Genomic DNA, 27,968 nt, shown 5'->3' with positions numbered 1-27,968 from the left:
CAACTGCGGTGACTGACAAAACATGTTTTGGCTTGCAGTTAAAAACGGTTTTGGTTTACGAGAAGATGGTGATGTATGCAATTTGGAGAATTCAACTGAATACCTTATAGTATAATAAAGGGCTAGCTTCCTAGACTTCAAAAGCACCTCTACCCTTTATAAATAAAGCAAAGTCAATGCGATCCCTGTTTTATTTCCTTAAAAAAAACAAATATAGCCGTTATCAGGTAGTTTGAATTCCTAATCTGGAAAAATCCCTCATTTGGAATGGCTGAAAAAAATATTTCACCTATGATTTCCCCAAACATTTTTCAGTTTTCTTTTTTAAAACCTAATGAACTGTTAAAAAAAATCCAATAAAAAATTAAGTAAATCTGGTTAATATTTAAAGTTAATAAATTCAACAGATTCAGGCGAGATGTAGTGGAAGTTCCTCATTATGAGAAAAACAAAATTTGGTCATTTCCACAGATTTATTTGTAATGTACAGCGGGTTTCAGTTCGTCAAACCATCCTCAGGTACAAGATAAGATTCAACTTGTGATTACAACATATTAATACATGATTGAGGAAGGGGAAACCGTACTCCTCACTCTTTTTCCCCTTCCTCAATCATGTATTAATATGTTGTAATCACAAGTTGAATCTTATCTTGTACCTGAGGATGGTTTGACGAACTGAAACCCGCTGTACATTACAAATAAATCTGTGGAAAAAACAAAATTTTGTTTTCCACATAAAGTAAACACAGTAAAATATTGATAATCTCTACTGTTCTATTTTCCCTTGAAACTTCTTTATACTTTAAGGCAAAGGTCTTAACTACATTGACAAATGGAAACGAATGCCTAATAAAACACTGTTTTATAGATTGATTTGATTAAAACATTCAGTGGTTGAAATGCGATTCCTTTGAATTCAATAAGATGCAGAGAATGAGATCTACAGAGAATAGAAATCATTTGATGAATACACATGTTTAGTATGCAAATAGCTCATTGTTTTAGATTCAGACCAGCCAATTAGGCCACTTATTTTTTAAAATTGAAAGACTTTAAAAATTTTCTTCTCTCGGTTATTGGAAAAAAATGTTTTATCTACAGACATTAGTTTGTACTTTAAAATATCAATATAATCTCAAATTCAAGACAAAATAAATCCACAAAATGGGAAGACAATTACTAAATCCAAATTAATGACCAAATTTAACATTTGTTCATGTTTTCATAACATTCAGGTACAATCTTTCTGTTTTATATGAATTGGAACCATGAAGATACTCAGGTGTTGAAGCAAAAATAAAACCTTCCTGTATCCTACTCATGAGAGAGTGTCCTACGCATAGTGTTTCACAGCAAATTATCTAGAAGCTACTTCAGCCATTCCTAAAATTGGTAGCATTGAAACTTTTCAAATATGCCAAAAAACTATTATTTTGAAGATAATTATATGCATATAAAAACTTATTAACCCTCTTAGTGCGGTGGGGATTCCAGGGGTACTAATGAGAAGTGGGAAGGGTAATTTAAGAAAATGTATCACCTTAGGAAAAAAAAACATTATGAAGTTATTAGTTTAGATATCCATATGCAGTTTTTTTATTTTATAATAAAATATTGTAGTTAATAAAAATGATGTTATACATTTACATCATCTGAAAAATAAATGTAATTATTACAGTATTATAAATTTGAAGAATATTTTTTTAGCAATAATATTTCGATTTTTAGACACAATACTAATATTTTTTTAAAAACATTTTCCAATAAAACTGCCATATTTAAGGATAAGAAAGAATAAAAAAGACACGTAGAAAAAATTATATATAAATAAAGAAAAACCAGTGAGTTGCAAATTTTTTTGTCAGCCTCTCCTTAGTTCGATTTTGTTGAAAAGGCTGTTCTCACTAAGTCAAATTAGGACTTGAAAAGCATTTAAAATTGCTAATAAAAAATTAAAAAATGTGTCATATAATTGAATGGAATTCACCCTATTGATAGCACAAAAACCATAAATTATTAAAGAAAAAACCATAATTTACAGCGATTTAAACAATAGCCTACGCAAGAGCCGATATATCGGCCCACTGCACTTTTTGCCAGGGATAAAAAAGCCGATATATCGGCCCGCCGCACTAAGAGGGTTAAGACCATAAGTTTTCCAAATGGTTTCGGTATAAATGTATCATATAAATGTTCAAGCCATTCTTAAAACAAGGAACACCACATTTTGAAGAGAAGCAAAAAAAGATTGATTGAAAAAACCTAGCATTCACTTAAAGAGACAAGCAAGTTGTCCTGATCATGAGTTTTGAACAATGGTCATTTGCGAGATTTCAACAACCAAGGAAGCACTGATTTTGCCAGGGCTACTACCATGTCCTCGAGAAAAATCCCATTGAGTTATTCCTCTTACATCTTCCTAAAAACCATTAACATTCAAAGTATTCATAAAAATAACACCCGATTAAGAAGAACTCAGAAACTCCCATACATATGAGGTCTGTCTGCAAAGTATACAGCCAAGCAATATCTTGAGAAAAATAGCCGACCTAGAGGCCTTAAGTCTCCTTTGAGGGACTTCCCTTGGGACCTCATACAATTACCCCAGCATCTCTCTTACACTTTTCAAAACAATCGCCACAGTCCTTTCTCGGAATGGTCATCAGCTGCCTTGTTGCATTCTCCTTTCTCTCATCAATTTACTTAATAAACATAACAGTTTCAGGTTTGACTTTGTGGAATTCTTTCATTGTGAGGGTAAAAAGAAACAAAGAAACTCCGACACTTCCACAATGAAGATTTAATATTTCACGACCATGGTTTCAATGCTTCACATCATCATCAGGTGATGCTGTGCAGCATCGTAACCATGGTCGTGTGAAATATTAAATCTTTATTGTGGAAGTGCAAAGTTTCTTTTTTACCCTCACAATCATCAATTTACTGTTAGGAATACTCGACTTTTGTTTCAGGATCATAGCCAGTAGACCCAATACTCATCTCAGTTATGACCTTTTTTTAGAAAACCTGGGTCATCGTTTGTGGCTTGGATGAAGCCCCCTGCAACTACAGCACGAAATATTTTTGATGTTGATGAGATAAAAGAGAATGCAGGGACAAGGCAGTTGATGACCATTCTAGAAAAAGACTATGCCAATTGTTTTGAAAAGTATAAGCGACGTTGGGATAAGTGTGTGAGGTCCCAAAGGGGAGTACTTCAAAGGGGACTAAGGCTTGATTGTTCTAGGTGGGCTATTTTTCTCAAAATATAGCGTGGTTGAAGACAAGACCTCATATTTTATGTTGACGAATGGTATCAATCAGTGTTTCCTGTTAGTCAAGACAGTTTATCTCAACTTAAATTTATCATTATAACCCAAGTAAGATCACAATTTGAACTGGTACTATGCTTTTATTGTCATAAATCAAATTTTTAGGATGTTTATGAACTACTATTCGAGGTTCAGGAAAAGAACTAGGAGATGAAATGAACTTTAATTGGATGAAAGCAATTGTGGCAAATTTTGCCGACAAGAAAAGTATTAACTTTGAATTTTCATCTCATTCGAAAAGCAGGAAAGTGGCAGTATAATTGATAAAAGATTCACATTTTTATATAAATTTCAAAGCATATCACTTCAGATTAATATAACATTAATTATTACAGGGTTGTAACACTATGTAGAGGTTATAAAATGTAGTTTACCAAAGTTAACGATTATAGTTTAATTTTTTAATTTTCAACATTTATATCCCTCCAGCATTTGATCAAATCATTTAGCCTAGTTTTTGATTAAAGTGAACAATACTGACAAATTATATTATTTTTACTCTTTTAAACAGAAATGTCACAATGAGAAAGTGAAAACATGAAGGTCAATAAAGTTATAGTATTATTGATAGCAAAATGCCAGTGTTGGGAAGTAATTTTTAAGGCTGTTTCATGCAATGCTTATTTTAACTTACTGATATAAGTACCAAAATCAGAATGTACAATATACTTTTATTTTATAATATATTATAGGTCAAGTCTTGGATGAATCCTTTAACTTCATCCAACTCTCCTTTTAACTTTCTTTTCAATTATTTTGCATGCACAAATTCTTTGTTAAAGAATCAGGAGAAATGATTGGGAGTTTTCTGTTGAAGAAGAAAACGGTTTTGTGCAAAAATCACGTTGATTTCTGAGCAACAAATGGTAAACTATAAACTGTTCTACTCATCTGTGATTAGTAATTGGACTCGAGAATCTAATAGGAAATAAATAAGATGAGCTTTTTCCTGGTTTCAGTACTGAAAATCAAGTCGTCGAATCCGAGTCTCCCCTTATTTAAAAAAAATGCGATTATTAATATCTTAATGTCAATGTTAGAATGAGAATAGTGTGAAACGATAGTTTAAAAAAAAATAAATTATTAAGTTTAACAACGAAATTTGAAAAAAAAAACTCTTTAAGCAATTATGACTAATTACTGCAAAAGAAATACCACTTTTCGAGGCACTAAGCGGTGAAATTGGGCAGTAAATACCACACTGGTGGTGAATTTTGGAACTCACTCAAAATCGCACTATCTAAGATAATGGTCGATTATGTTGATACATTGAAATAAATATTGATTATTAAAAAATTAATAACTAACTTTTAAAGTATTAATTATATTTCTTTTAGTCTTTCTATGCTTGAGAAAATACAACTAACTAAGGTTCACAAGTTAATACTAAAATGAATTCACTGGAATAACTTTTAGCAGCATTCAATAATTATGAAACAAAACTGTACTGTTTACCTATGCATGAGACTCGAGTATATGTACATGGTACTTATAATATAATGAACCACGGACCACACTGAAAAAATTCATGAGAAAATCTTTGAAATAAGGCATACTTCCACAGAAATTAACACTGTATTCAGGCTCATGACAAAATTCGTGCTATTTTGATGGACTTGAAGGGAATTTTCATAAAAGTACGGCCTACCTCTTCAGAATCTGCATGAAAATAGGGTACAAGTTGCTAATTATGAATGGAGTGTCAACCCTGTTATCCCTGAAGTGCAATGAACCGGAAACTGCTTCCAATGAGAAAAAAAACCACATTGAAAACTGTGCAGTATTCCAATAACAGGACCAAGACTTCAGATTATCTCTTGAGCTAGCATTGATCATTGCCACGGACACACAAGTGCTCTCACCAAAGTTAAAGTAACCAATGACAGAAACAAAAGAAAAGAAAAGGTTCCTTCACAATTGCATAGCATTTTGCATACCTGTATAGATGACATGACACCATTGGCGAGGCTGCTCAGTTTGCCGGCCACTTTGGTCACTCCCTGCCTCACGCTCTCCTTGACATCCTCAAGGTCAGGGGCTGAGGGCAACTGGGATGAGAACCCTCCGCTCCCACCAACACCCCCGGTGCCCCCACGGGAATCTCCAAAGTACTCCGCAGATGAGATGCTGGACGAGCCCTCGAAACGGGACAGGTTCGTTTGCCTTTCCCACTGGAGTGAAAGGAGAAAAAAAACGTGAGATAACAAGCGTACGCATGGTCACTTTAAAAGGAATAACAGCATTTCCTGCATCAAGGAGAAATTGCGGATTGGTCAGCAGAAATATTGAAATGAGATAAATAAGGACCATTTCAATTAAATTAACACAGATATATATGATACCTCAACCATGTGTTGCAGTGGTTTTTTCCTACAAGAATGCTGAAGAGGACCCCCTTGCGGCCGAAATATTAGCGACAGCTTTTCACAACATTGTATTTTCCTTAGTTTGTTCATGTTATTTTGCCTTCCTCCTTTATTTTCTATTCGTTTCCTTATTTTGACTAAAACAGATTAATTCCATGCCATTTCCCTTTGTGACAATGCCATCAAGAGTTTTGTCCAATTCTTAGTCCTTAGTATTGGCATTCTGTAATACCTGAGTGAATGATAGTATAAATGATGGTCTCAGGCATAACTTGAGTATTAAGAATAGAATTGATCCATATTAGAAATAAAAAAAATTAATGACTTTGTGATTCCACGAAATTTGAAATTTTACATGTGGAAAACGAAGTACTTAGATTTGATGCTTTAGAGCAGCTTGAAATTTTGAAAAGTGTTAGCTCCAAAGAGAATATTGTCAATGACCTTTTGTGCACTTCTCACTCTACCCTCCTAAACCTACCACCACTCAACACCTGAGCTAATGAGGGCAAAAAACCCCTCTTACTTCCCCCATTATCCCCCTCAACCTCAGAGATATATGAAGGACTTTGTATTTAAGTATATGAACAACTTAAAACCTACCCACTTTCCTCTGCCATTAGGAGGATTGCTCCCAATAGGGGACCGCCTCCTGCTTTCTATCCTTCCCTTCAACAATCATTGCTCACTTCCTTTCCCCAACCACCCTCCACCTCTCCATCCCTACATGAGGGTATCATATACATAGATGGATGTATGTAAGAATTGTTAAATGATGATGACTTTGTAGGTTGAAACCTGGGTCGTATGGTAATTAATTCTCTGTGGAACTACATGGTTGTTACTTTTTCATCTCTGAGTGATAGTGAGTGTGAACCCCCAAAGTAGGTCCCTGGCATCTGGATTAATTTCCTCGCAAACCTAATTGGTCTCTTTCTATTAAACACAGACGTGATTTAGGTAGACCAGAGCCAGTCCCTGGTGTTGGGAATATCTCCCCGTAAACCACTTTGGGTTAACCAGTGTGACTGCGGCAAAGCTGCAACATCCACCTTAATACTTAGCGGTCGTGCTAATAAAAAATTGGGATTTGTAAAAAGAGTGCTGGGTAAATGTGACGAAAAAGTGAAGGAACGATGTTTTCTTGCCCTAGTCAGGCCCCACCTGGAGAGTATGCTGCCAGTAATATGGGATCCTCAAGAGATAAATTTAATTTCGGAATTGGATCAAGTTCAGCGGAGGGGGGCTAGATTTGTCAAAAATTGTTATGACCAACGCAGTAGCGTAACTACTTTGCTAGGAACTTTAGGTTGGGATTCCCTTACACAATGGCGTTTACAATATAGATTAAACTTATTAAAAACATTTAAAGATGAGTCCTTTTCCGATGACATCAAGAACATACTACGAACCCCAACGTATTACGGGCGGAGGGATCACGAATATAAGATTAGAGAGATTGACTGCAAGACAGACAGATTTAAATGGTCATTTTTTCCAAGAACAATAAGAGACCAGAATGCTTGTAATCGAAATCCCCCGCCAGTCGGTTCCACACAACAAGTATTAACCTACAAGGTAGCGACTGCGCAGGGTTATACAATTATATTTATATATTTTTTTTGCAGGCTACCCCCACCTTTCCCCATCCATTTGAAAAACCCTAGCCCTTTCATCCCTTACCCTTTCCTCCTGGTGCTGCACCCCATGCCACACACCTTTTTGGTGGCTTGCAGGGTATTGATAGAATACAACCCTAATGTAGAATACAACCCTAATGGGGCACGATCAGACTTTTCTTCCCAAGAATAAAAAGGAGCTTGAAAGGCAACCATTTTGGAATGCCAGATAATGCCAAAGAAGCCATGATGAAGCACTGGCATCGGTGTGTCGATGCACAAGGGTGCTTTTATGATGAATTTTAGTAATTGGTATTTTGATATGCAATACATTTTTTCCCATATTTTCTCTACTTATTTTACAGACGGAACATGTTTATCATCAGTTCTGGTCACAAATCAGCAGCCAAACCAAGGTCATAGTGATTTGAATAAAATCTTGAGTGGATATACATAACTAGGTTACTCTTTTCATTTAAGTGCTTAAATTATGTAAGAAGGTATGATCCTAATAACTTGCCTACGAATCACTTCAGCATAATATTCGGACATTAACAAATTTGATTTGGGTGGTTCCTCAAATATCAATTGGTTTTGCATTGGTGCCTTATGGATCACAACTTTTTAACATCACAGAATAATACTAGCGTTAGACTGCCAAATACTATTCTGACTGGGTTTATCAGTTGAGTAACGCCCATCTGACACAATGGCTGTGGGTTCAAACACGGTATCAACCAACAGTTTTATGTCACCCCTAGTCGTTTAACCAACGGATCACCAGACGACAAGCCAGGAATGGTTCATCTAGATCTCCGATTAACTCCTGACTTACTCAGCCAGCATTGGAAACCCACTGATTACACGATTCAGGAAGCACCTGAGTTATTTTTGTGAAACTGACTGTCATTACGTACATTGCTGTCCGATGAGTCCCTAAAGAACTGGTCGGAGGAAATAGCTTTGGCACTTCCGAACTTCTTCTGCGCCTCGTTGCCCGGAGCGACCTCTTTGGTGGCCTTGATCCTCTCCTCCCTTGGCGACGAAACCGTCATAGGTCGTGGCCGATCGCTCTCTGTTCCCCACGTCTTGGAGGGAGGAGGGAACCGCGACGATGTCTCGAGAAGCAGTGTTTCAAATGGAAGTCCATCTGTGGGGCTACTCTTGTACCTGCCAGAAGAAAACACTATTGTGAGGGACATCTCCAATCACAACAGGTGATTGCGTACCAATAATCTACCATGGGCAACAATATACGATATGAATTTCACAATGGATATAAGTTCAAACTAGGAATAAGAAGGAAATATCACAACATGAAAATGGTAATGCACTTATATTAAGGTGATTCAATTAGGGAACATTGAAATTTTCATTAGTTTTAACTAATTATGACACCACAAACAAAATTTTCCAGGCGGTAGTTGTATTATGCCAAAGATTTCCTCTCAGAAAGGTGTAAATTAAGTTTTAATAAAAACTATGCATGAAGTAATTAGGGGAGGCGACCAACAGCTGAGGTCATTTGCACCATTGGGGATGGACAGGAAAGGAAGAAGGGCGGAGAGAAACCTGGCGTCGGTATTAGCCTACTCTTTGTGAAAGGCGCCAAGGGGTAAGCAGCTTAACGTCCCATCCAACGGATGGCTTACTCACTCAAAGTGCCCTCCACGAAGCACCTCAAGTAGGGATCAAGATACCTCTGAAAAATATTCAACACCGCAACCGGGATTTGAACCCGGGCCCTCTGGGTGGGAAGCAAGTACGATAGCCACTGCACCATCTCGATCCCCACTATGCATGAAGTAAAACTAAATGGATCTTATTGGTCTGAACATTCGCATAAGAAAAGTTTACACTCAGAGCAAATTTAAATTTTTTAGGACTCGGCTAAGATTTCATTTAATTAAAAAAAAACCATAAACAGTAATCAACCCGAAGGTTGGTTTGATAGGTGATGGCAGAGTTCACCCAGTACTAAGCCCGACGGCATGTGAAATTCACAAATCAGGGTAAGGGGGGCCAGTTCTTTTCCCTGTGCCGGTTATGGTTTCCCAGGAAGATCTGGTACCCAAAAAATCACATAGCTTGGGTGGAGCTGCAGGTGCCCAGAGATGCACGCCTGGGAATCGCACACGGGCCCTCCTGTCAGCAGTCCAACGCTCTACCCCCTAACTACTGCGACCCACTTCATTTAATTATCAGTTCAGAAAAAAATTGTACTTGGGGAGACTTATTTGACTCCTTGCCAGCCATTATTTATTAAGCATAATGTGTTCACTAGTCTAAGTTTGTACATTAATCACATTGCTGTGTTGGTGAGAATTAACATGGACGAATATTTTCCATGTAGGCTTCCGCGGAGATTATTGATGTAGGAAGTGGTTCTTTCGGGTTTTCTTCCGCGTGTATCCATTTTTCGGACGATATTTCGCCAACGTTCCAGTTGGCTTCCTCAGGTCCACTGAAGTGCCGATGCAGGTTTTGGTCCAATATATATACCCTCCGTTTGGCGCCTATTTTTAGGAGGTGTGCTCTGATTCGTTGAAATCCTTGAGGACACGTTTCCACGCGCTGGCGAGGGGGTAGCCGTCCTCGCGGTTGAAATTTCTGGGCGTTTTTGCAATTTCAATTGCCTCTCTGATGATCCTTGGGTAGTAGCGGCCTTCTTTATTCAATAAGGTGGGGTTGTCAAACTCAATATTATGTGTCGGTCCACTCCAATGATGTTCAGCCACCGCTGACTGCTGGAACTGTCTATTTTTTACGGCCCTTCTGTGTTCTTGGACTCGGCATTTCAGCGCTCTTGATGTTTGGCCGATGTAGGAGTTGCCGCAGCTGCATTTGATTTGGTAGATTCCTCCAGAGATGTCTTTTGGACAACCGACTGCCCTTTCTGGATGTCCTGGTCGAGAAAAAAGAAAATGGGTCTTTGGGACACTCCGTTTTTCGGAAAAAGACCCATACGGACCAATATCTCCATGCAGACTCCCATCACCACCCTCAACAAAAAGCCGGAGTAATTAAAACCTTACTCCACCGAGCATGCTCCCTCTCTGACGCTGCCTCCATTGGAAAAGAAAAACAACATCTGCTGAAAACGTTCCAGATGAATGGCTTCCGGCGTGACAACATTCTGAAGATAATGCACAGGGTGGAAGGAAAGAAGCGGATGGCCCTGGAGAGGACCGACGAGACTAGCCCTAAGGAAAAGGCGACGGCACACGCTATCCTGCCGTACGTCGCCGGAACAACGGAAAAAATTGCGAGGGCCCTCCGGAAACACAACGTCTCAGCCAGGTTCAAATGCGTAACCAAAGTGGCCAATATCCTCGTCAACGCGAAAGACCGCCTCCCAAAAGACATCTCTGGAGGAATCTACCAAATCAAATGCAGCTGCGGCAACTCCTACATCGGCCAAACATCAAGAGCGCTGAAATGCCGAGTCCAAGAACACAGAATGGCCGTAAAAAATAGACAGTTCCAGCAGTCAGCGGTGGCTGAACATCATTGGAGTGGACCGACACATAATATTGAGTTTGACAACCCCACCTTATTGAATAAAGAAGGCCGCTACTACCCAAGGATCATCAGAGAGGCAATTGAAATTGCAAAAACGCCCAGAAATTTCAACCGCGAGGACGGCTACCCCCTCGCCAGCGCGTGGAAACGTGTCCTCAAGGATTTCAACGAATCAGAGCACACCTCCTAAAAATAGGCGCCAAACGGAGGGTATATATATTGGACCAAAACCTGCATCGGCACTTCAGTGGACCTGAGGAAGCCAACTGGAACGTTGGCGAAATATCGTCCGAAAAATGGATACACGCGGAAGAAAACCCGAAAGAACCACTTCCTACATGGACGAATATTGATTCAATAAAGAACTTCATTCATATCCCACTAGAATTAGTCACCACATCCATTAGCAATGACATCAAAGGAAAATATCTTGTCATAGCCCATTAGTTATGGGTGGAAAAATATACTGTGTATTACCCAGCCATGTAAAAGAGGCCAACCATACTAGACTACACTACATCTATTTTTAAGATATGGTCAAAAAAATTATCGATTAATGAATTGTTACTATTCAGTACATGATAACTTATTTCATATATATGAGCAACGATGATTTATCCAATGCCAAACAAGTATTTTTCAATGAATGTAGAAAATTTGATGTGCCTCATATCTTGTACAACCAATTGTTACAAGATCTTTAGGCAAATTAATATATTATTATTATTTGGCTATCTCTAATCCATACTCATGACATGACCAAACCTGCTAAGGATACTTCTTTCACACTTGCACTCATGAGAGACAAATACGAAAGAATCACTAAACATAGAGTCATATTCCAGAGAATTTATTTCAATAATACCTTACCAACTTCATTGAACACGTGAACTCGAGTAATAAGGACTCAAAGGAATATAATTTAATACTTTTAAAAGTAGTTGTCAAGCTGTTAATAATTATTTATTTCCAATATTTCAATATATATCGAACAATATTGACCATTTTTCATTGATAGGGGAACATGGAAAGTTTTCTGAAATTCACTGCCAGTTCTGCGAGAAGGTAATGCCCAACTGGCACTGCTACAAATGCTTGCGTTCACTGATCTACTACAACGAGCAGGCATCCAAAGACCACCAAAGTCAAGCAATGTTGGGCCTGGATGGAAGTAGTATGGAGTCAAATGTTTGGCAATTAACACTATTGGCTTTCGACAGAAATTTCATGAGTAAAGTATGCCAATATCTCTCCTCTTAGATAAGGAATGAGGCTGGTCTAGCATCAGTTCGCTTTGGAGCCAAACAGTAAAGAGTTCAACCCATGATTTGAACTTAAAAATTCTATTTAAAGTTTATCAGCTCACTTTTTCACCACTAAGAGCTATTTAAAAAAACAATTTTTTGTAATTGACCATGTTTTAATTAAAATACTAATGATATTTTTTATATATACTCGGTTTTACCTAACTATGAATGGGTAATATCAACTTACATAGAGAATCCTCCAGAGGAGAACTGGAGGTCATCGAAGAACCCATCGCTTTCTCTTTGCAACAGAGATGACCGAGATGATGACCCACCACTGCCCCCAGTGGGCTTCTCCTGTTCTATTGTCTTCATGTCATTCAGGGCCGAGTGACTGATCCCACTGTGCGCAATATGGAAACAATAAACAAGTACAACACCCATTAGTCCATAAGACAAATATATGGTTGAGCTTCCAAAACATAAAACAAATGGGTTAAGCATGTAGTAGGTGTCAATAAGGAAGACAACAGACAGCTAAGGTCAATTGTGCCATTTGGGAGATAGGTGGGTGAACTGGTGTTGGTGAGATTTTCAGGAAATGGACTGGAGAGGAATCTGGTTTAGGCATCAGCCTAATCTTAACAAATGGCATCAAGGTGTCACAATTTAATCTTCTATCTGATGAACAGCATACTCCACTTGAGTTACTCTCTCCACATGGGCCCCTCCTTCCCCCCAAAGTGCGGATCAGCATATCTCTGAAAAATCTTGCCACTACCAGGATTTGAACCCGGACCCTCAAGGTAGAAGGCTAGTGCACCAGCCACTACATCATTGCAAAAACTTGTGTTAAGGATTATAAGTATTCAAGGTTGCAATTCCAACATTATATACAGGGTGCAACCCTTAACTAAGGACAAATTTCAATTTGAAATTGCTGCCATATCATTGTTCCACTGGAGGTTGCGATTGGCGGTCTTGAAAGCTACAGGAATCTAGTAAACAGTCATGACCTCAAAATGGCGGAGATGTTAGGTACACGTGCAGAGTACAATCGAAGAGCCGCTATTATTGAAAGAGTCCACGTTAGGCATTATATTTCGAAACAGTTCGATTCTTCGTGTTGTACCCCAGATCAACTGTTTACCATATTGTGGCCAAGTATAATGCTTCGGAAAAGTCTGGGGAAGGCTTCGCTAACCCGACGAAGAAATCTCATTCGAGGAAACGCAAGCTTGTCCGGATTTAAGAGCCACACCCAGTATATGTTTCTGAATTTTTTCAGTACACTTCAAAATAAGATAATCTTTCACCCTTTTTTGTCAGACAACTGCAATCTATCAATAACATCATTAAAAAATTACAAAGTTTGAGGTTTCAAACATTATGTAGGTTTAAATTCAACAACTGTCAGAATCATGCACTCTATACACAATAACAAGACATTCCGCCACTTAATAGTTTCTGATTGAAGATCATTTCGGAGGACAAAATGATATCCTTCAAACAAAAGAACTTTTACCATTCGAATACAAGTTCTTAGACAAGGTATTGTAAAAGAACACTTTGAAATTCATTCAAAAATATTTTTAACCTCCTTTCCAAGGTCCTAATTTTCTAAAAAAAAAAAACCTTCATTTTTCCCCTGGTTACTCCCACCCCCCAAAATTTGAGTTTTAAATACATTTACTCTTAATATTTATAATAAAATGGGTCAAATTCATACAACTTTCGGAGGCAGACAAAATCCAAGTTCTGCGACATTCCTATTTTTATTTTCCTTTCTCCTACTTATTATATTTTTTCCCATCATTGATCCAGTTGGTCCAAACTGCTTACAAAATGTGCAGTTGAAATTATTTCCCCTTTGTCATCAGAATTAAACCTTAATGTGTTCCAATGACAATTTTTTTTAACAATCAATCCCTTTTGGTCATTTAGCGTGTTCCAACTGATTTCTCTGACAAAAAGGGGGCTACACAATATCATTCAAGTCCAATTCATGAGAAAGGAAATCCTTTGAGAGATCCACTTACGCCCTGCTTCCAAAGCCCATCCCCAGCCTCTCAACCTGCTGTGCTTTCTTTGGGTCCACCTGCATCAGTTTCTCCTCCTCCTGCTTTTGCTTCAGGCTAAGATCCTGGTAGGCCAATCGCATGGACGCAAGCTGCAATGCACAAAAGGTGTTGGGTTTTCCATCATGTGGGAACCTCCCATGCAACATGTATACCATATATACTAGCTTATAACTTGATATAATGCACCCAGTTGACCCCCTCTTTGAATTTTTACCTAAAAATTTCCATTTCTTTCAAATAACTATGGCATATTGAATAAATGAAATGACTCTAATAGCCCTTTCATGACTCCAATTTTCCTTTTATACCCTTAACCCCATCCGTTGACTTGTGGCGTTAGCCAACTAAACTCATTTGTACTTAGTTTTGAAAGGTATACTGTTAACGGCTGTTGGGAGTAATTTCATTTATTCAATACTGCCAGCCGTAAGAGCTCAATTGAATCAATATAACGATGGCATAGGTTGACCCTAGTTTTTCTGGTAAATGTAAATACTGCTAATTTATATCTGGTGAATTAATTAAACAATTAGAACTTTTGTTAAATGAATCTTCTAAAATAACAACGACTAAAATATATGCAGTTTACCAGTTTTAATGGTAATCATCAAAATGTTAAACAATTTGCAGTAAACTCTTGACTATCTATGACCTAATTATCCACACTATTCCCTCTTCCCAGCACATCAAAAGTTTATTAAAATTACTATCATAGAGATAGTTAAATACTTTGGCACTTTCACACATAAAATTTAAAAAAAAGTACAAGTTTTAAATATCTCAGCTTTCTTGCAAGATTTTAATTTCACAAAATTCAAGAGTTGTCAATCACATTTAATGTTTTAATTCAAATACTTTTGTACTATCAGTGCTTTCCAATTTTTGTTTCCCTTGCATTTATTCTTAGCCCTGAGAATTAAAATCAAACAATCATTGTCAATGAAACAAGATAAGAATATTTTGGTGGCTTTTGGAATAGGAGGAAGGGAAGGAAGCCCACAGGAAGGAAAACAAATGAGGAAGCGCTAGATAATGTGAAAGGGGAGGAGAGTAGATAGTTGGAAGAAATACAAAGGAGGGAGGAAAGATGGATTCAGAGTATTTTGATTGACAATGGAATGTGAAAACTCTGCAAAGAGGGGAGAACACACGGCAGGCGAGGTACAGAGGGGAAGAGGATAGACATGCCAGACAGAATGAAGGGAGAGAGGAGGTACACAGAAATCGAGAAGGCTTCATTGCAATTTTGGGGTGTCAGGTCATGCCATGTTATACGAAGCAGAAATGTAATGTTGCTCAGTCTGGGTGTCAATTGAAAACTTGTTTTACATGGTAGATAACTCATAATAATTATGATTTTTACCGTCATCACATAGTACCACCTCAATTTCTGGATTCCAATGCCTGGTTCCTCCCTGATACAAGTGTACTCTATCGATTTCCTTGTATTCTATTGATTTTTCAAGGAAGTACGCCATAATGGAGATGATGATGTTGCTTTAATATTACTTGTGTCACCACTTACTTGTTTCTCTTCGTCCTCGCTCTTTTTCTCTGCTGCCTGCTTGGACTCCTCTGCTGCCTTCTCCCGCCTTTCATCTGCCAAGTACGCCTCGCGCTCTATCTCGGCAAAGTTGGCCTTCACCTTCTGAGCACCAAGGCCCTTCTTGGCACCAAGCTGAGGAGTTCAATTGAACGATGTCAGCCAAAGAGTTAATTCGGACTTTCAAAAAGAAATAAAAATTCTATGGATTCTATGGCTAACCATTCTAAGGGAGATGCAGTGAAAGAGTGAAGTTGAAAATTGTAAAAATGTGAAAAAGAGATGATCCTGACAACGGTTGTGCAACTACGGCGACGAAAACTTGCTCAAAGGAGCGAGCTATTGGGATGCACATTTTTTGGACTCAGAATCTCATTGGGAAGCATTATTAAAATGATATTCCCCAATATGGACTGTGGTGCATTAAAACAGTCCTGTCAATGCTTCAGACCGAGAATAGAGGCCATAATTCAAGCAAGCAGGGGATATATTGAAAAAATTTGTTGTTTATGATCATACGAACAATTTTCATTTTTGTAATACATTAATGTTTGGAAAATTGTTTAATTTGTCACAGATTTTGACACTGTACCCTGTATTAAAAGATCTAGAGAACTCCAAACACTTCTCTTTCATAAAAACACATAAAAATTGGCGCAAATGCCACTCCACTTGTCTCTTAATGTCAAAAATGACATTGGTACACAAAGAAAAAAGATACATTTGTGTCCTGTTATAATTCACATAACCCATATACTATTATTGCAAGATGAAGAAAATTTTCATTCAATCACACAGTTTTGCATCATAAACCCTTTTGTTTAAGAGAATAATCAAAGGGAAATCGCCAAAGCGGAGAATATTTGCAAAGCAAATCTTGACAATTGCAAAGCACAAAGAAATCAAAGCAATTGTAAGACAAATCGTCACTTACAGTAGTTCTTTTGGTTTGAGGTTTCCTCACTCCAATTGTAGGCTTTCTACTTTCTGGTATGGTTTCTTGTGATTTATTCGCAAAAAGAGACGCTCCATCCACTGAAGGTCCATCTTTCACAGTTGTATTCAAGGCTCCCGTCTTCAATTCATTTCCAGCTGACTCTGAACTTAGAGATGTTCCATTGGACTGCACAAAAGAAATATCATTGAAACAAAAGGAGACAAAATCTTCTAGATAAAAAGTGTGACCAAAATTCATGCAAGCAAGTGTCGCCATACAAAAAAAAAATAGATATGAAAACTCTTGATTTTCACATTGCACACAGCATGGTGCACCTAATTTATTCCATATTCATTTCCCAGCAGCATAAACACACATTCCATCTTTGAAAGAGAATGAATGATTGAAATTGATTAACAAATTAATCACACGAGTATATATATATATATATATATATATATATATATATATATATATATATATTTATATATATATATTTATATATATATATATGAAAAAAAATTGGCAAGGGATCACACGTGAGACGCAGAGAAAATTAAGAGCTTGCAGATGAAAACAAACGACAGTTTTATATGACACACTAAAATCAGACATCCCAATTGTGGGTTTGGGTGAATGACACATCATTCTAGCAATCCTCCCAAATTAAAAAATTAGATGAGACTTCAAACAGGAGAAATAAAAACTCTCCTCCATCACTAATTAATATCCATTCTTTAATACTTTGGCACGAGCATAAAAGTTTTCCGTTACCATCCAAATAATTCACACAAGAGACAATGATTTTGATTTCACTTGTATGTCACAGAAATATTTTTCACGACAACATAATGGATTTGATAATAAGCAGTTTCAACAAAAATTTAAGACAATGAATAACTGATTGAAGCACTTTTCCACTTGATAGTGGTATCAAGTGGAAAAGTGCTTCAATCAGTTATTCATTATGTTCGACTTCCACCAATTCATGCCTGAAGCTACTCAATTTAAAATTTAAGACCATATTTCTTCAAGTCCCAATCTAAGATAGCAATGAGGAAGGATTGTTCATTAGCACTATATGTTAAACACACGTGATAGGCCCTCATAATGTTCGTGATGTGAACTCCAGGTCAAATCAATGATGTTTTCTATCTGAAAACTCATCTTTCTATTATAGAAATATCTATTAATATCCCAATCTATAATCCCTAGACACAAGCTGTGCAAACGATTGGGCAAATCCAATGGTTGAAAAAAAATTATGACATTTCATGTTTCCCAAAAACTGTAGCACGTAAGAGTAAAAGTATTTTCTACTAGACACAAGAGAATATGACTGGATACTATAGCATTAAAAAAATTCACCTGAGCTAAAGACTGGTTGGCATCGAGAGAATTGTCAAATTGTTCGAACTCCTCACTGTCCTTGGTGACCATCTCCTCAAAGAAATCTACGTCCTTGCTCGTCTCATCACTTTTCTCTTCATGTGGGGACTCAAGATGGTGCTGTAAAGTCACATCACTCACATGAGCCAATGGCAAACAGTGCAAGGGAAGCTCAATGTTCATTTATGTTAAATTTAAAATCACCAATCAAAACATCAAACACCATTTCTACCACACAAGTGCAACCACTATTATCACACAATATAGATTATCATTGAATTAGTAAGTAAACATGAACCTGTGATGAAAATTCCAGGAAAAAATAATTGTGAATTATTAACAGATTAATGAAAAACCTGTTAACTAAAATTCATCAAAAGAAAAACGTTTCCAAAAACACCGAAGTATAATATAAAAATAATCATTCAAGCAATAAATATGCCACTCAAAAACATTAATGGATATAAAATATACAATACTGTGTGTTTGCTTGTTAATAATACTGTAACTCAGGGCAAACGTGATGCTGAGTATTTGTACACAGATATAATTATTAATTTTAAGGCTTGTGCGATGTCTTTTTGATGAAGGTTCCATGCTGCTTCCGGAAATTACTGTCACGTAGGTTGGCTTGTTGGACAACAGTTTCGTCTGCAGTCCTGGAGGTGTCTTTAGGTCAAAGTGATATTCGTTGCAATTTGGTTGACCGGAGACTGGCTTTGATTGGCTGTTTCTTGGCAGTAAGGTGGAATTACCCATTGCCATTCAGGGTGTAGCAGTCCTCACGGTTTGAATTATTTGGATTTTTCATTACTTCCATGGCTTCTCTTATGAATCTCAGGAAATCATGTTTTTCCATAGCCAGCACTTTAGTTTGGTCGAACTAAATTGTGTTACAGATGAGAAAGAGTTTCTTTTGAGTCTCAGCATTTGTGATCGGAACCAGGAGAAACAATAAAGTTCAACCAAAAAAAGTGCTGGCTATATGGAAAAAAAGCTTTCCCGAGACTCTTAAGAGACACGGTAGAAATAATAAAAATTCAAATAATTTCAACCACGAGGACAGCTACACCCTGTCTTAAACATGGAAATAGGTTATTCCACCTTACCCCCTAGAAACGGCCAATTAGAGCACTTTGAGCCATTTTTTTTGTGGATGTATGATTTTGTGGTTTTTTTCCTTTCTAAATTATGGGTGGTGTCCCAACATCCCCCGCCACATGCCCTTGCGGCGGCTTGCGGGGTATTGAGTAGATGTAGATGTATATATGGCAGCCAAGTCTTAACAAAGATCACTTCAACCTGAAGATGTCTCCAGGATTGAGGGTGAACCTGTTGTCTGACTCGCAAACTGAAGCGATAGTTATTCCCAGAAGCAGCATAGAACTTTCATCAAATATAATTATGTTAAGCACCTTAAGGTAAATGTACCTTACATACAAGAAAGCTTATTGTCCGTACTGTTTTCCCATCATATTATAAAATTTAGAGTAGGTGTAGGTACACTATATAGTAGATTAGGGTTTCGCAAAAGATTCCTATATAATGGTGGTGGTGGAATTTGAATAGAATCAACCCAAGAACAGTAACGCGGGTATTACTGATAGAATTGACCTCTTACGGCTAGTAGTAATGAATAAATGAGAAACTGTTTACAACTATAGGAGTTTTTCATTTATTTAACGGTACTGGGGGTGAAAAAATACCCCAGAATGGCTGAAATCTTGCTCCAAACAAAAACATTTTTCTCTAATCCAATAAACTGAAAAAAAATCTTATTGTCATGTGATTCTACATTAAAAAATGAAAAAAAATATTCTCCATAGGACTCTCAGAGTCACAATGAGTTTCAGATACAAATTTTTGTAAGTAGTTACCAGAATTAGGTGAAAAAAATCGCACTACCGTTCTTGGGTTAATAAAAACCTGTTGCGATTTTTCCATTTTAAAAAAGGAAATTGAATATTATCACATTTTTTTGGTAATTCATTTAAAAGCAATGGAATTTATAATTAACCAGTGCTGTTACTTGATTTCAGATATCCATACTTGAGCATTCCTGAAAGAAAACCAAAATTTTCCTAATGAAATTCGAAAAATACAAAATTAAAACATAACATTAATTCTTTTTAGTGGGGAATATTTTGAAAGGTGATGACGACAGTGTTTTTGGGACAGTCACAGAAGTGTGCTCACTGATTATCCTCACAAAGGTAAAAAAATAACAGGAAAAGCATTATGTATCATTATAATGCAGCAATTTCAGAGCGTAAAAATCATTCGCCTTGACTGGGACTCGAACCCAGATCCCTCAATATCCGGTCGAGTGCTTTAGCCACTTAAGCTACCGAGGCGTCCTCTTAAACTCTGAAATTTTGGGGCTTTTAAAGGAACTAGATGTTATGACGAAATACCGTACATACAATGTCACATGCATTCGTAGTCGTGCGCGAGGCGCCACTGTCCACGAGGTTAAAAGCCAACTTTAAACACGTATGGTGTTTTCCCTTTGACAAATTCCAAAGAAACTGCGGGAGATGCCGCAACAGTAACTTTTAACGGAGTCATCCGCTAATGTGCATTTTAATGCAACAATTTCAGAGCGTAAAAATCATTCGCCTTGACTGGGACTCGAACCCAGATCCCTCAATATCCGGTCGAGTGCTTTAGCCACTTAAGCTACCGAGGCGTCCTCTTAAACTCTGAAATTTTGGGGCTTTTAAAGGAACTAGATGTTATGACGAAATACCGTACATACAATGTCACATGCATTCGTAGTCGTGCGCGAGGCGCCACTGTCCACGGGGAATGATCGCCACAGTCAAGGCGAATGATTTTTACGCTCTGAAATTGTTGCATTAAAATGCACATTAGCGGATGACTCCGTTAAAAGTTACTGTTGCGGCATCTCCCGCAGTTTCTTTGGAATTTGTCAAAGGGAAAACACCATACGTGTTTAAAGTTGGCTTTAACCTCGTGGACAGTGGCGCCTCGCGCACGACTACGAATGCATGTGACATTGTATGTACGGTATTTCGTCATAACATCTAGTTCCTTTAAAAGCCCCAAAATTTCAGAGTTTAAGAGGACGCCTCGGTAGCTTAAGTGGCTAAAGCACTCGACCGGATATTGAGGGATCTGGGTTCGAGTCCCAGTCAAGGCGAATGATTTTTACGCTCTGAAATTGTTGCATTAAAATGCACATTAGCGGATGACTCCGTTAAAAGTTACTGTTGCGGCATCTCCCGCAGTTTCTTTGGAATTATGTATCATTACTTGAAAATAAAGGCAAAGAAGCAACAGCATTTGAAAAAGAAAATACTTTTCCATCAGGACAATGAATCTGCTCACAATTTGGCAGTCAACATGGCTAAAATTCAGTAATTACACTTTGCTTTGGTTAATCACTCACCGTAATCACCAGACCTGGCCCCAATTGACTCATTCTTATTTCCTAATTTTAAAGCTTTTGATTGGTTTACAGAGTCTTTCATTGGATGAGGTAACTACTGCATACGTTAATGCCTATTTGGCAGAGAAAGACATCAAATACTATTTTTAAGGGTTTAAAAAGTTAATAGAAATGCTGGGAAAAATTTAGTGACTAAAACAGGGATTATATTGAAAAAATAAAAATAAATTCAAAGGAAAAATGTCTTTGTTGAAATGAAATAAGTAACTTTGTAATTTTAGTAACTTATTTCATTTCAATTTGTTATGTGAATTCCATAAAGTTATGCCGGAGACAACAAATTTTTAAAAAATTTCTTGTTTATTTGTTGAATTGTAAACTTTTCTGACTATCCACGTATGAATGGAATAATATAGATTGAGGGAGGAGGTGAGAACTGTTGGGAGAAAGAGAAATTAGACAGGAAAGATAGATGCAGAGCATTCTGATTGGCAATGGCATTCTGATTGACTGTGATAGAGGAGAGGAACGTTGGGTAAACAAGGGGAAGGAATAGGATAGGGGATATTGGACGGAATGAAGAGAGGGAGGAAGTATCAAGAACTGAGGAAGGGTATATTGCTGTATTGGATATCAAGTTGGGTTATTTGTTTGTGTTGTTGTGTCCTCCTCATGAAGGCAGAATTATACGTCAAATAATAAAACTGCTCACGTGTAATTTGGATTAATAAGATCAAGTTAGCATTAGTTGCATAAATGTGAGATGACCTCCAAGCAACTCTGAATATTATGAACCAATTACTTTGGAAATATATTATATGAGCAACTACAAGACTAAAACTACAATCCATCTGCATGCGTGGAAAAGAAAAGCTGAAGACAGATATTATTACAATGCGAGTGAACTAGTGCAAACGGAATCCCTCATTTATTGATTTATTTGCCTTAGTCCGAAAACAACACTCTGGCCTTTATATCGGACTATTAACAAAGAATAACAATGGAGACGATTACAAACACCCAAGCCCTAGGTGGAGGAAACCCACCCAGGCAGGAATCGAACCCGCGACCCATGGATTGGCAGACGAGGACGTTACCCCACCGCCACCGAGGCCAGCTTCATCATCTACATGGAACGAAGTATAATCTGGGATGAAAAAAGTTTGACTGACACCAAGTGAAGAATAGCTCAAAATAAGAAAGAATTCATGATGAAGATGATGCTCAAAGAACCTATGAGCACAAACAAGGAAGCAGTTAGCCAAAAATGTTATCATATGGAAATGGTACTCCACGGATCGGAGACATGGAACATTGGAAAAGTGAAACTGCTAGGAATGGGAGAAGCCTTTGAAACATGACGCTGAAGATTTAATGGAGACGCAAAATGACAAACAAGGGAGTAAATAGAATAGCAGAAGGGGAAAGGAACATATGGCGAGAATTCTACAGCAAAGAAGAACTAAATAAATTGTTTTCACACCTTGAGGTACCACAGATCAGTCTGAAACATGACAAAAGGGAAGATCCGACAAAGGAAGACCAAGAGAAAGTGCATAGGAAACAGAGTAAGAAGGGCATAGCATGGAAAAGCTATAAGGCTGGTGAGAAGGAATTAACCCTGTAAATGGAAAAATGGAGGACGACAGTAAACCAATCTTAAGATTGAAATACCGTTGATGATGATGTACTTAGGGTCCTAAGCAGGTAAAATGAGGGCCGTTTGTTGTGAGAAACTAAAGGAAAAGGTAGCATGATTAATGAATTCTATGGTCTCGGGCTCAACTTTGTGGAGGTTCATGTTCGTTTAAATGAATATACTTTGTAACTTCCGGCGTCACGGCGTCATCATCAGGTACCTGATGATGACGCCGTTGCGTTGAAACCGGTAGTACGAATAAAAATTGTGTGGAAGTTACAAAGTATATTCATTTAAACGAGCATGATTAAGTTTAGCATCTTGAGTCAACTCCTCAAATCAGGCAATCATTATGCCCACAAATTGCTTTTCATTGGAAAATATATTGTAACACTCCACACACCAATAAACCTTTTTTGTTGTACGAAGGTCTCCCTGGCTGAAGGATAATTTATTCCCAATACTAACCCATTCATACATAAGCGAGAATAAGTAGCGGGGAATGCATATAAATGTTTAGGTCATGTCTTGCATTAATGTGCTTCGTTTTTTATAATCATTTCATCCAAAATATGATGGGAAAACAGAAAGGAGCATATTATGGACAACTATCTTCGCGTGAAGTGGATTATATCAAATTTCAAATAGACTGCCCAACTCAAATAGAATATGCCGTGAGTTCCATGTGAGATAAAACCTCTAAAAAACTGTATACGAGTTTAATAAGTTCAAGACATAGGCCTACAAGTGGCGGGAAACCTGCATTAAATTTAGACATATATTGTTAAGAAAAAATATCTGTTAACAGATCGTTGCCCATATTGCCCCTAGAACTGGACCATTTAATTAAGAACAATACATCAATCCCAGCAGGATACAATTCACAAATGGAAATTTTATGCTTGAGCTCTACTATATGGCCATTGACCTTTTGCATTGCTCAAATGTCATCGAAAATGCAATTAGTGCACGCTTTTTAAAATAAACTGTTTTATCAAGATATTCACACGTAAATTTTCCTCAGAAAACCATGCAACTACACAATCAGATGACTCACTGTATTTCCGTGGAGAGCCAAATGACGTAATTTTTCTTTGTATAGTTGAGCAGCTCTTGAATTATACTTCTGCTGGGCATCAGTCGTAGTACAGTTATGTTGTCGAAAGAACGTCCTCTAAAAAAATAAAAAAACATGCATTAAAAACTGCCCTATTTCCTCCAAACGATGACATAATAACACGAACTCACAGCATTCGAATTTCCACCGAACTGCATATGTCGTAACTGCACCCATGTCCAGTTTGTATCCAGTTGAGTAGACCGGACGAATGTAACATGAACGCCTAAACCTCGATGTACAGCTGAGCAGTCGATACAAATGAAAACCCCATATGTGACAGATGCCCAAGTGGGGTTCTTTGCATTACAATCAAAGCACACCTGTAGGGAGAGCCAGATCAATTGTTTGAAAACATCAATACAAACGAAATTTATAACATTTTACAATACCATAAACGAAATTATATCGCTGCATTTCGAAGACAAAGAGCTAGACAATACCAAAACTCTGAACACTTACGTAAGGACGGAGTAGGGGTCGACTAACATCTCAAATTCGTAAACAAAAACATTTATCAATTCAAATAGATTAATTTTTAAGCTTACCTTGTTGCATGGTATTGATCTTAACTTCTTAAACACCAACTGAATATCATTCCTACCTGGACCTGTTTCCGCCATCTTTATTTTGTTGTCAATTTTAAGGCGTGACGACACGTAAAGAAAAACAAGTGAGAAATGAAATGCGCCACTCATTTTTTCGGAGAAGTGACGTGTAGACGACTCAAGGACGTTTGTCACAGACGTTTAATCTATGGAATCAGGTGATCAGGCCATTGTGTTAGGTTTTTAGCACATTCCAATGTTTTAAGTTTTCGCGTCTGTTTTAGTGAATACAAGTTATTTTGCCGAAACCCCAACTGGTGCCATATCGTCCTTCGCAACGTTTCTCACTTGGATGTTACAATGGTAGTGTACATAGAGTCCGAGCAATGAACTTTTTACACATAGAAGTGGTGTAATTGATACGGCCATGAAAATAAATGAGAGTACTGATAGTCCTGCGCTTCAAATGCAGGAGCGATATTTAACTTTAATATCACTGATGGAAGTCCAAAGAGTAACTGTTCATTCCCCTTCGCCAGGCTGGAGATCCAAAAACTACAATTGGAATAACGTAGTACATGGGACGAACAGCTCATGTTTGCGAAAAGAAAGCTCGTAAACAAACGCCGGTGACCCTAGTAACGTAGAGCCAGGACATGGTGAAATGAATTTTGTTGGAATGAATGAATGCTGTTCAAGAAAACCACAAGTGTGACCAGATATGTTGATTCCGAAAACTCGGAGAGGACTGCGCAAAAATGATATTTCGGGATAAATAAATCATTCCAGTTTAAATAGTACGTCCGACATGTGGCAAATATCAATTTGTTGTAATTTAACCTCGGCATCAACAATGATGCTGACGAGTGATACTCGTCAGTACATAGAGCAGCCATGTCGTACTGATTTAATGATTTTGGCGACGCTTTCTGCTGTTATACATACGTCTCAGCGATTGACTTCACCGACATTGTCTTTCTCCTTCATGAAAAAATCACCAGCGTGCTGTTCGTGCGTATACATGCTTAGTTCATGTCTTAATGCTTAAAAATGAAATTATGGCATAAGTAAAGGGAATGGTTTTAAAAGAATTTTTGCTTCAAAAACATTTTATAAATAGATTCTGAAATACGATAAGTGTTCGGCGAGACTTAATGGTGATGACAATGATAATTTTGTTTAAAAGATATGAGTCAAATGAAACTTAAGCGGCAATTTTTTGCACAACCGTGGGAAAAAATATTCTGATCATAGCCGAAGAAATGTCAAAATTAGACTCAATGGACATAAAAGAGGTCATGAAAAAAACAAGATTGGGGGTCTTGTCATTAGCGAAACACTTTCTAGACACGTGACATCAGTACGGTTTAAAACAATATCCTTTCACTTGGGTGGTTGAGAGAGACTGTTGAAACTTTTAGAATAATTGATATTTTAATACCTGAGGAGGGATTGTGATATTTTAATGGATGGCCATGCGTTTAAAAGTCATTCCACCTCCCTATTATCCCATTTTCAAATCTAACGATGCTTCATGAAGATCTATTCGGAGTAAGAGAATTCCACCCCGAACACTAAGCCTGTTCAACGTCCTTGCTGACTTGGAACCTTACTTCATACCCCATTAACTTACATTAAGTCAGTGGACTACTACTGATCATAAACATTTAAATTATCTTAACTTTACTATCATTTAATGGACGATTTGGATCAACTAATTATCTCATGGTCTGTCTGGACGGACGAGATAATAGCCGAAATTTTTAGGCTTAGATGGCGACTTTAAAGATATGGGAATAAAAAAATTCAACCTAACTCCCAGAGTCGCTTGAAATGTTCGAAATCCATTTTCCCCCTTGACCATACTCTACTCAGCGGGTCTTCCCTCGCACAACGTGCTGAAAAATGAGCAGTAAAACCAAGCAATTAACCTTATCATATCGGCATTGACGGACGCATGTGTTTATCACGGAACAACATTAAAATAACTGAAGTTGTGACAAGAATTGTAAGTGGCGTACCTCTGTTTGTCGAAGGATTTATTACATACGTGTTGAACATATTTACGACGTAACAATGAAAAGAAACAATTGCCAATATTTCGACTTGCAAAGATAAATTGCGCCAACTATATTTCGACGCAGTGGCCACATCTCCAGTTATCATACAACCAGCTCAACGCACGAAAAGGCATACTACTTCGCACAGTCTATTCGGAAATTGAGGTGGGGGGGGGGAGCCTACGGGGGGGGGGGGGCGGAGTTTGCGTGAGACAGAAGGGAGGCATTCGCTTATCCGCGGAAAATGTGGGTTAAGCAATCACCTTGGTTTAGCGGGCGGTGGGGGGGGAGGCGTTGTTCAACTGCAGACGAGGAACCGATATGGGTCACTTTTGAGTGGCAGCATTGGGTTGGCGCTGGAGGTTGGAGGTTGCGGTTGCATGTCGAAGGGGAGCAATGGAAGGGTTGGAGCGGGGGGGAAGGAGAATGGTGTGGGAATGCCGGACACACTGAGGGCAAAGCTGGTCGGTTAAAGGGGGACCAAAAGATTTTTTAATTGTAATTTTTTGTAAGTTAATAGTAGTTTTTTTAAGGTTTCTGACACATGACATCATATAACCCTTATTTATCACTTGCTCGTTTTATTATTAAGGGTAATCTACCGGTCAAGGTAGGTTTTGGATGGACACAATTTCCAAATTAATATCCTAAAAAAACACAATCCGAAATCCAACATTTCAATAAGCCCCTCGTCCTCTCCACATAATTCCTCCCTCCCTTAATACTGTCCAACATCCTAATCCTTTTCCTGACCCTTCATCGCTTGCCCAATATTCTCCCCTCTATTACAGTCTTCAACGCTACAATACCAATCAATACCCTTTGCATTCATTTTTTTGCCTCATGATTAGGTGAAAACTTCTTTGCCTAACAATTCTTCTCCTTACGTCCTTACTACTTTGACCGTTTTGGTCCAAAACACTTCCGAGATACGTAAACTGTTCTACCTGCTCTAGTTTTTGCCCTCCTATTTTAATGTTAAGCTTGGCCTTTTTATTTCTAGAAAATCGCCTAACCTATGTTTTATTAATATTGATTCTCATCCCATACCTGTTGCACTGAATTTCCAATTCACGCAGCAATGCTTGCAGCCTCTTGGCTGACTGACAAACTAAAGCTTGGTCATCAGCGAACCTAACTGATTTTACGAATTC

General features: G+C 37.8%; 1 protein-coding gene across 3 annotated transcripts in view; it reads right to left on the bottom strand.

Moving 5' to 3' along the window:
- ArfGAP3 (ADP-ribosylation factor GTPase activating protein 3) overlaps nucleotides 1-24,861 on the bottom strand; it is a 32,515-nt gene extending 7,654 nt beyond the window's left edge. For 2 of the 3 annotated variants that reach the window (XM_071589417.1, XM_071589416.1), the window contains exons 1-10: nucleotides 24,755-24,861; nucleotides 24,338-24,529; nucleotides 24,147-24,263; nucleotides 18,018-18,158; nucleotides 16,647-16,835; nucleotides 15,695-15,847; nucleotides 14,128-14,258; nucleotides 12,336-12,491; nucleotides 8,237-8,489; nucleotides 5,272-5,505 (exon numbers count right to left, since the gene is read on the bottom strand). In XM_071589417.1, coding sequence (XP_071445518.1) covers nucleotides 5,272-5,505; nucleotides 8,237-8,489; nucleotides 12,336-12,491; nucleotides 14,128-14,258; nucleotides 15,695-15,847; nucleotides 16,647-16,835; nucleotides 18,018-18,158; nucleotides 24,147-24,263; nucleotides 24,338-24,529; nucleotides 24,755-24,829 — 1,641 coding nt within the window. In that variant the 5' untranslated portion in view covers nucleotides 24,830-24,861. The remainder of the gene's footprint in view (nucleotides 1-5,271; nucleotides 5,506-8,236; nucleotides 8,490-12,335; nucleotides 12,492-14,127; nucleotides 14,259-15,694; nucleotides 15,848-16,646; nucleotides 16,836-18,017; nucleotides 18,159-24,146; nucleotides 24,264-24,337; nucleotides 24,530-24,754) is intronic. The other variant, XM_071589418.1, reaches the window with a different exon arrangement.
- Nucleotides 24,862-27,968: the final 3,107 nt, after the last annotated feature.

Source organism: Hetaerina americana, unplaced genomic scaffold (genome assembly GCF_022747635.1).
Source record: "Hetaerina americana unplaced genomic scaffold, ioHetAmer1.1.p SCAF_38, whole genome shotgun sequence".
Taxonomy (NCBI): domain Eukaryota; kingdom Metazoa; phylum Arthropoda; class Insecta; order Odonata; family Calopterygidae; genus Hetaerina; species Hetaerina americana.
This window is presented reverse-complemented; position numbering and strand designations above follow the sequence as displayed.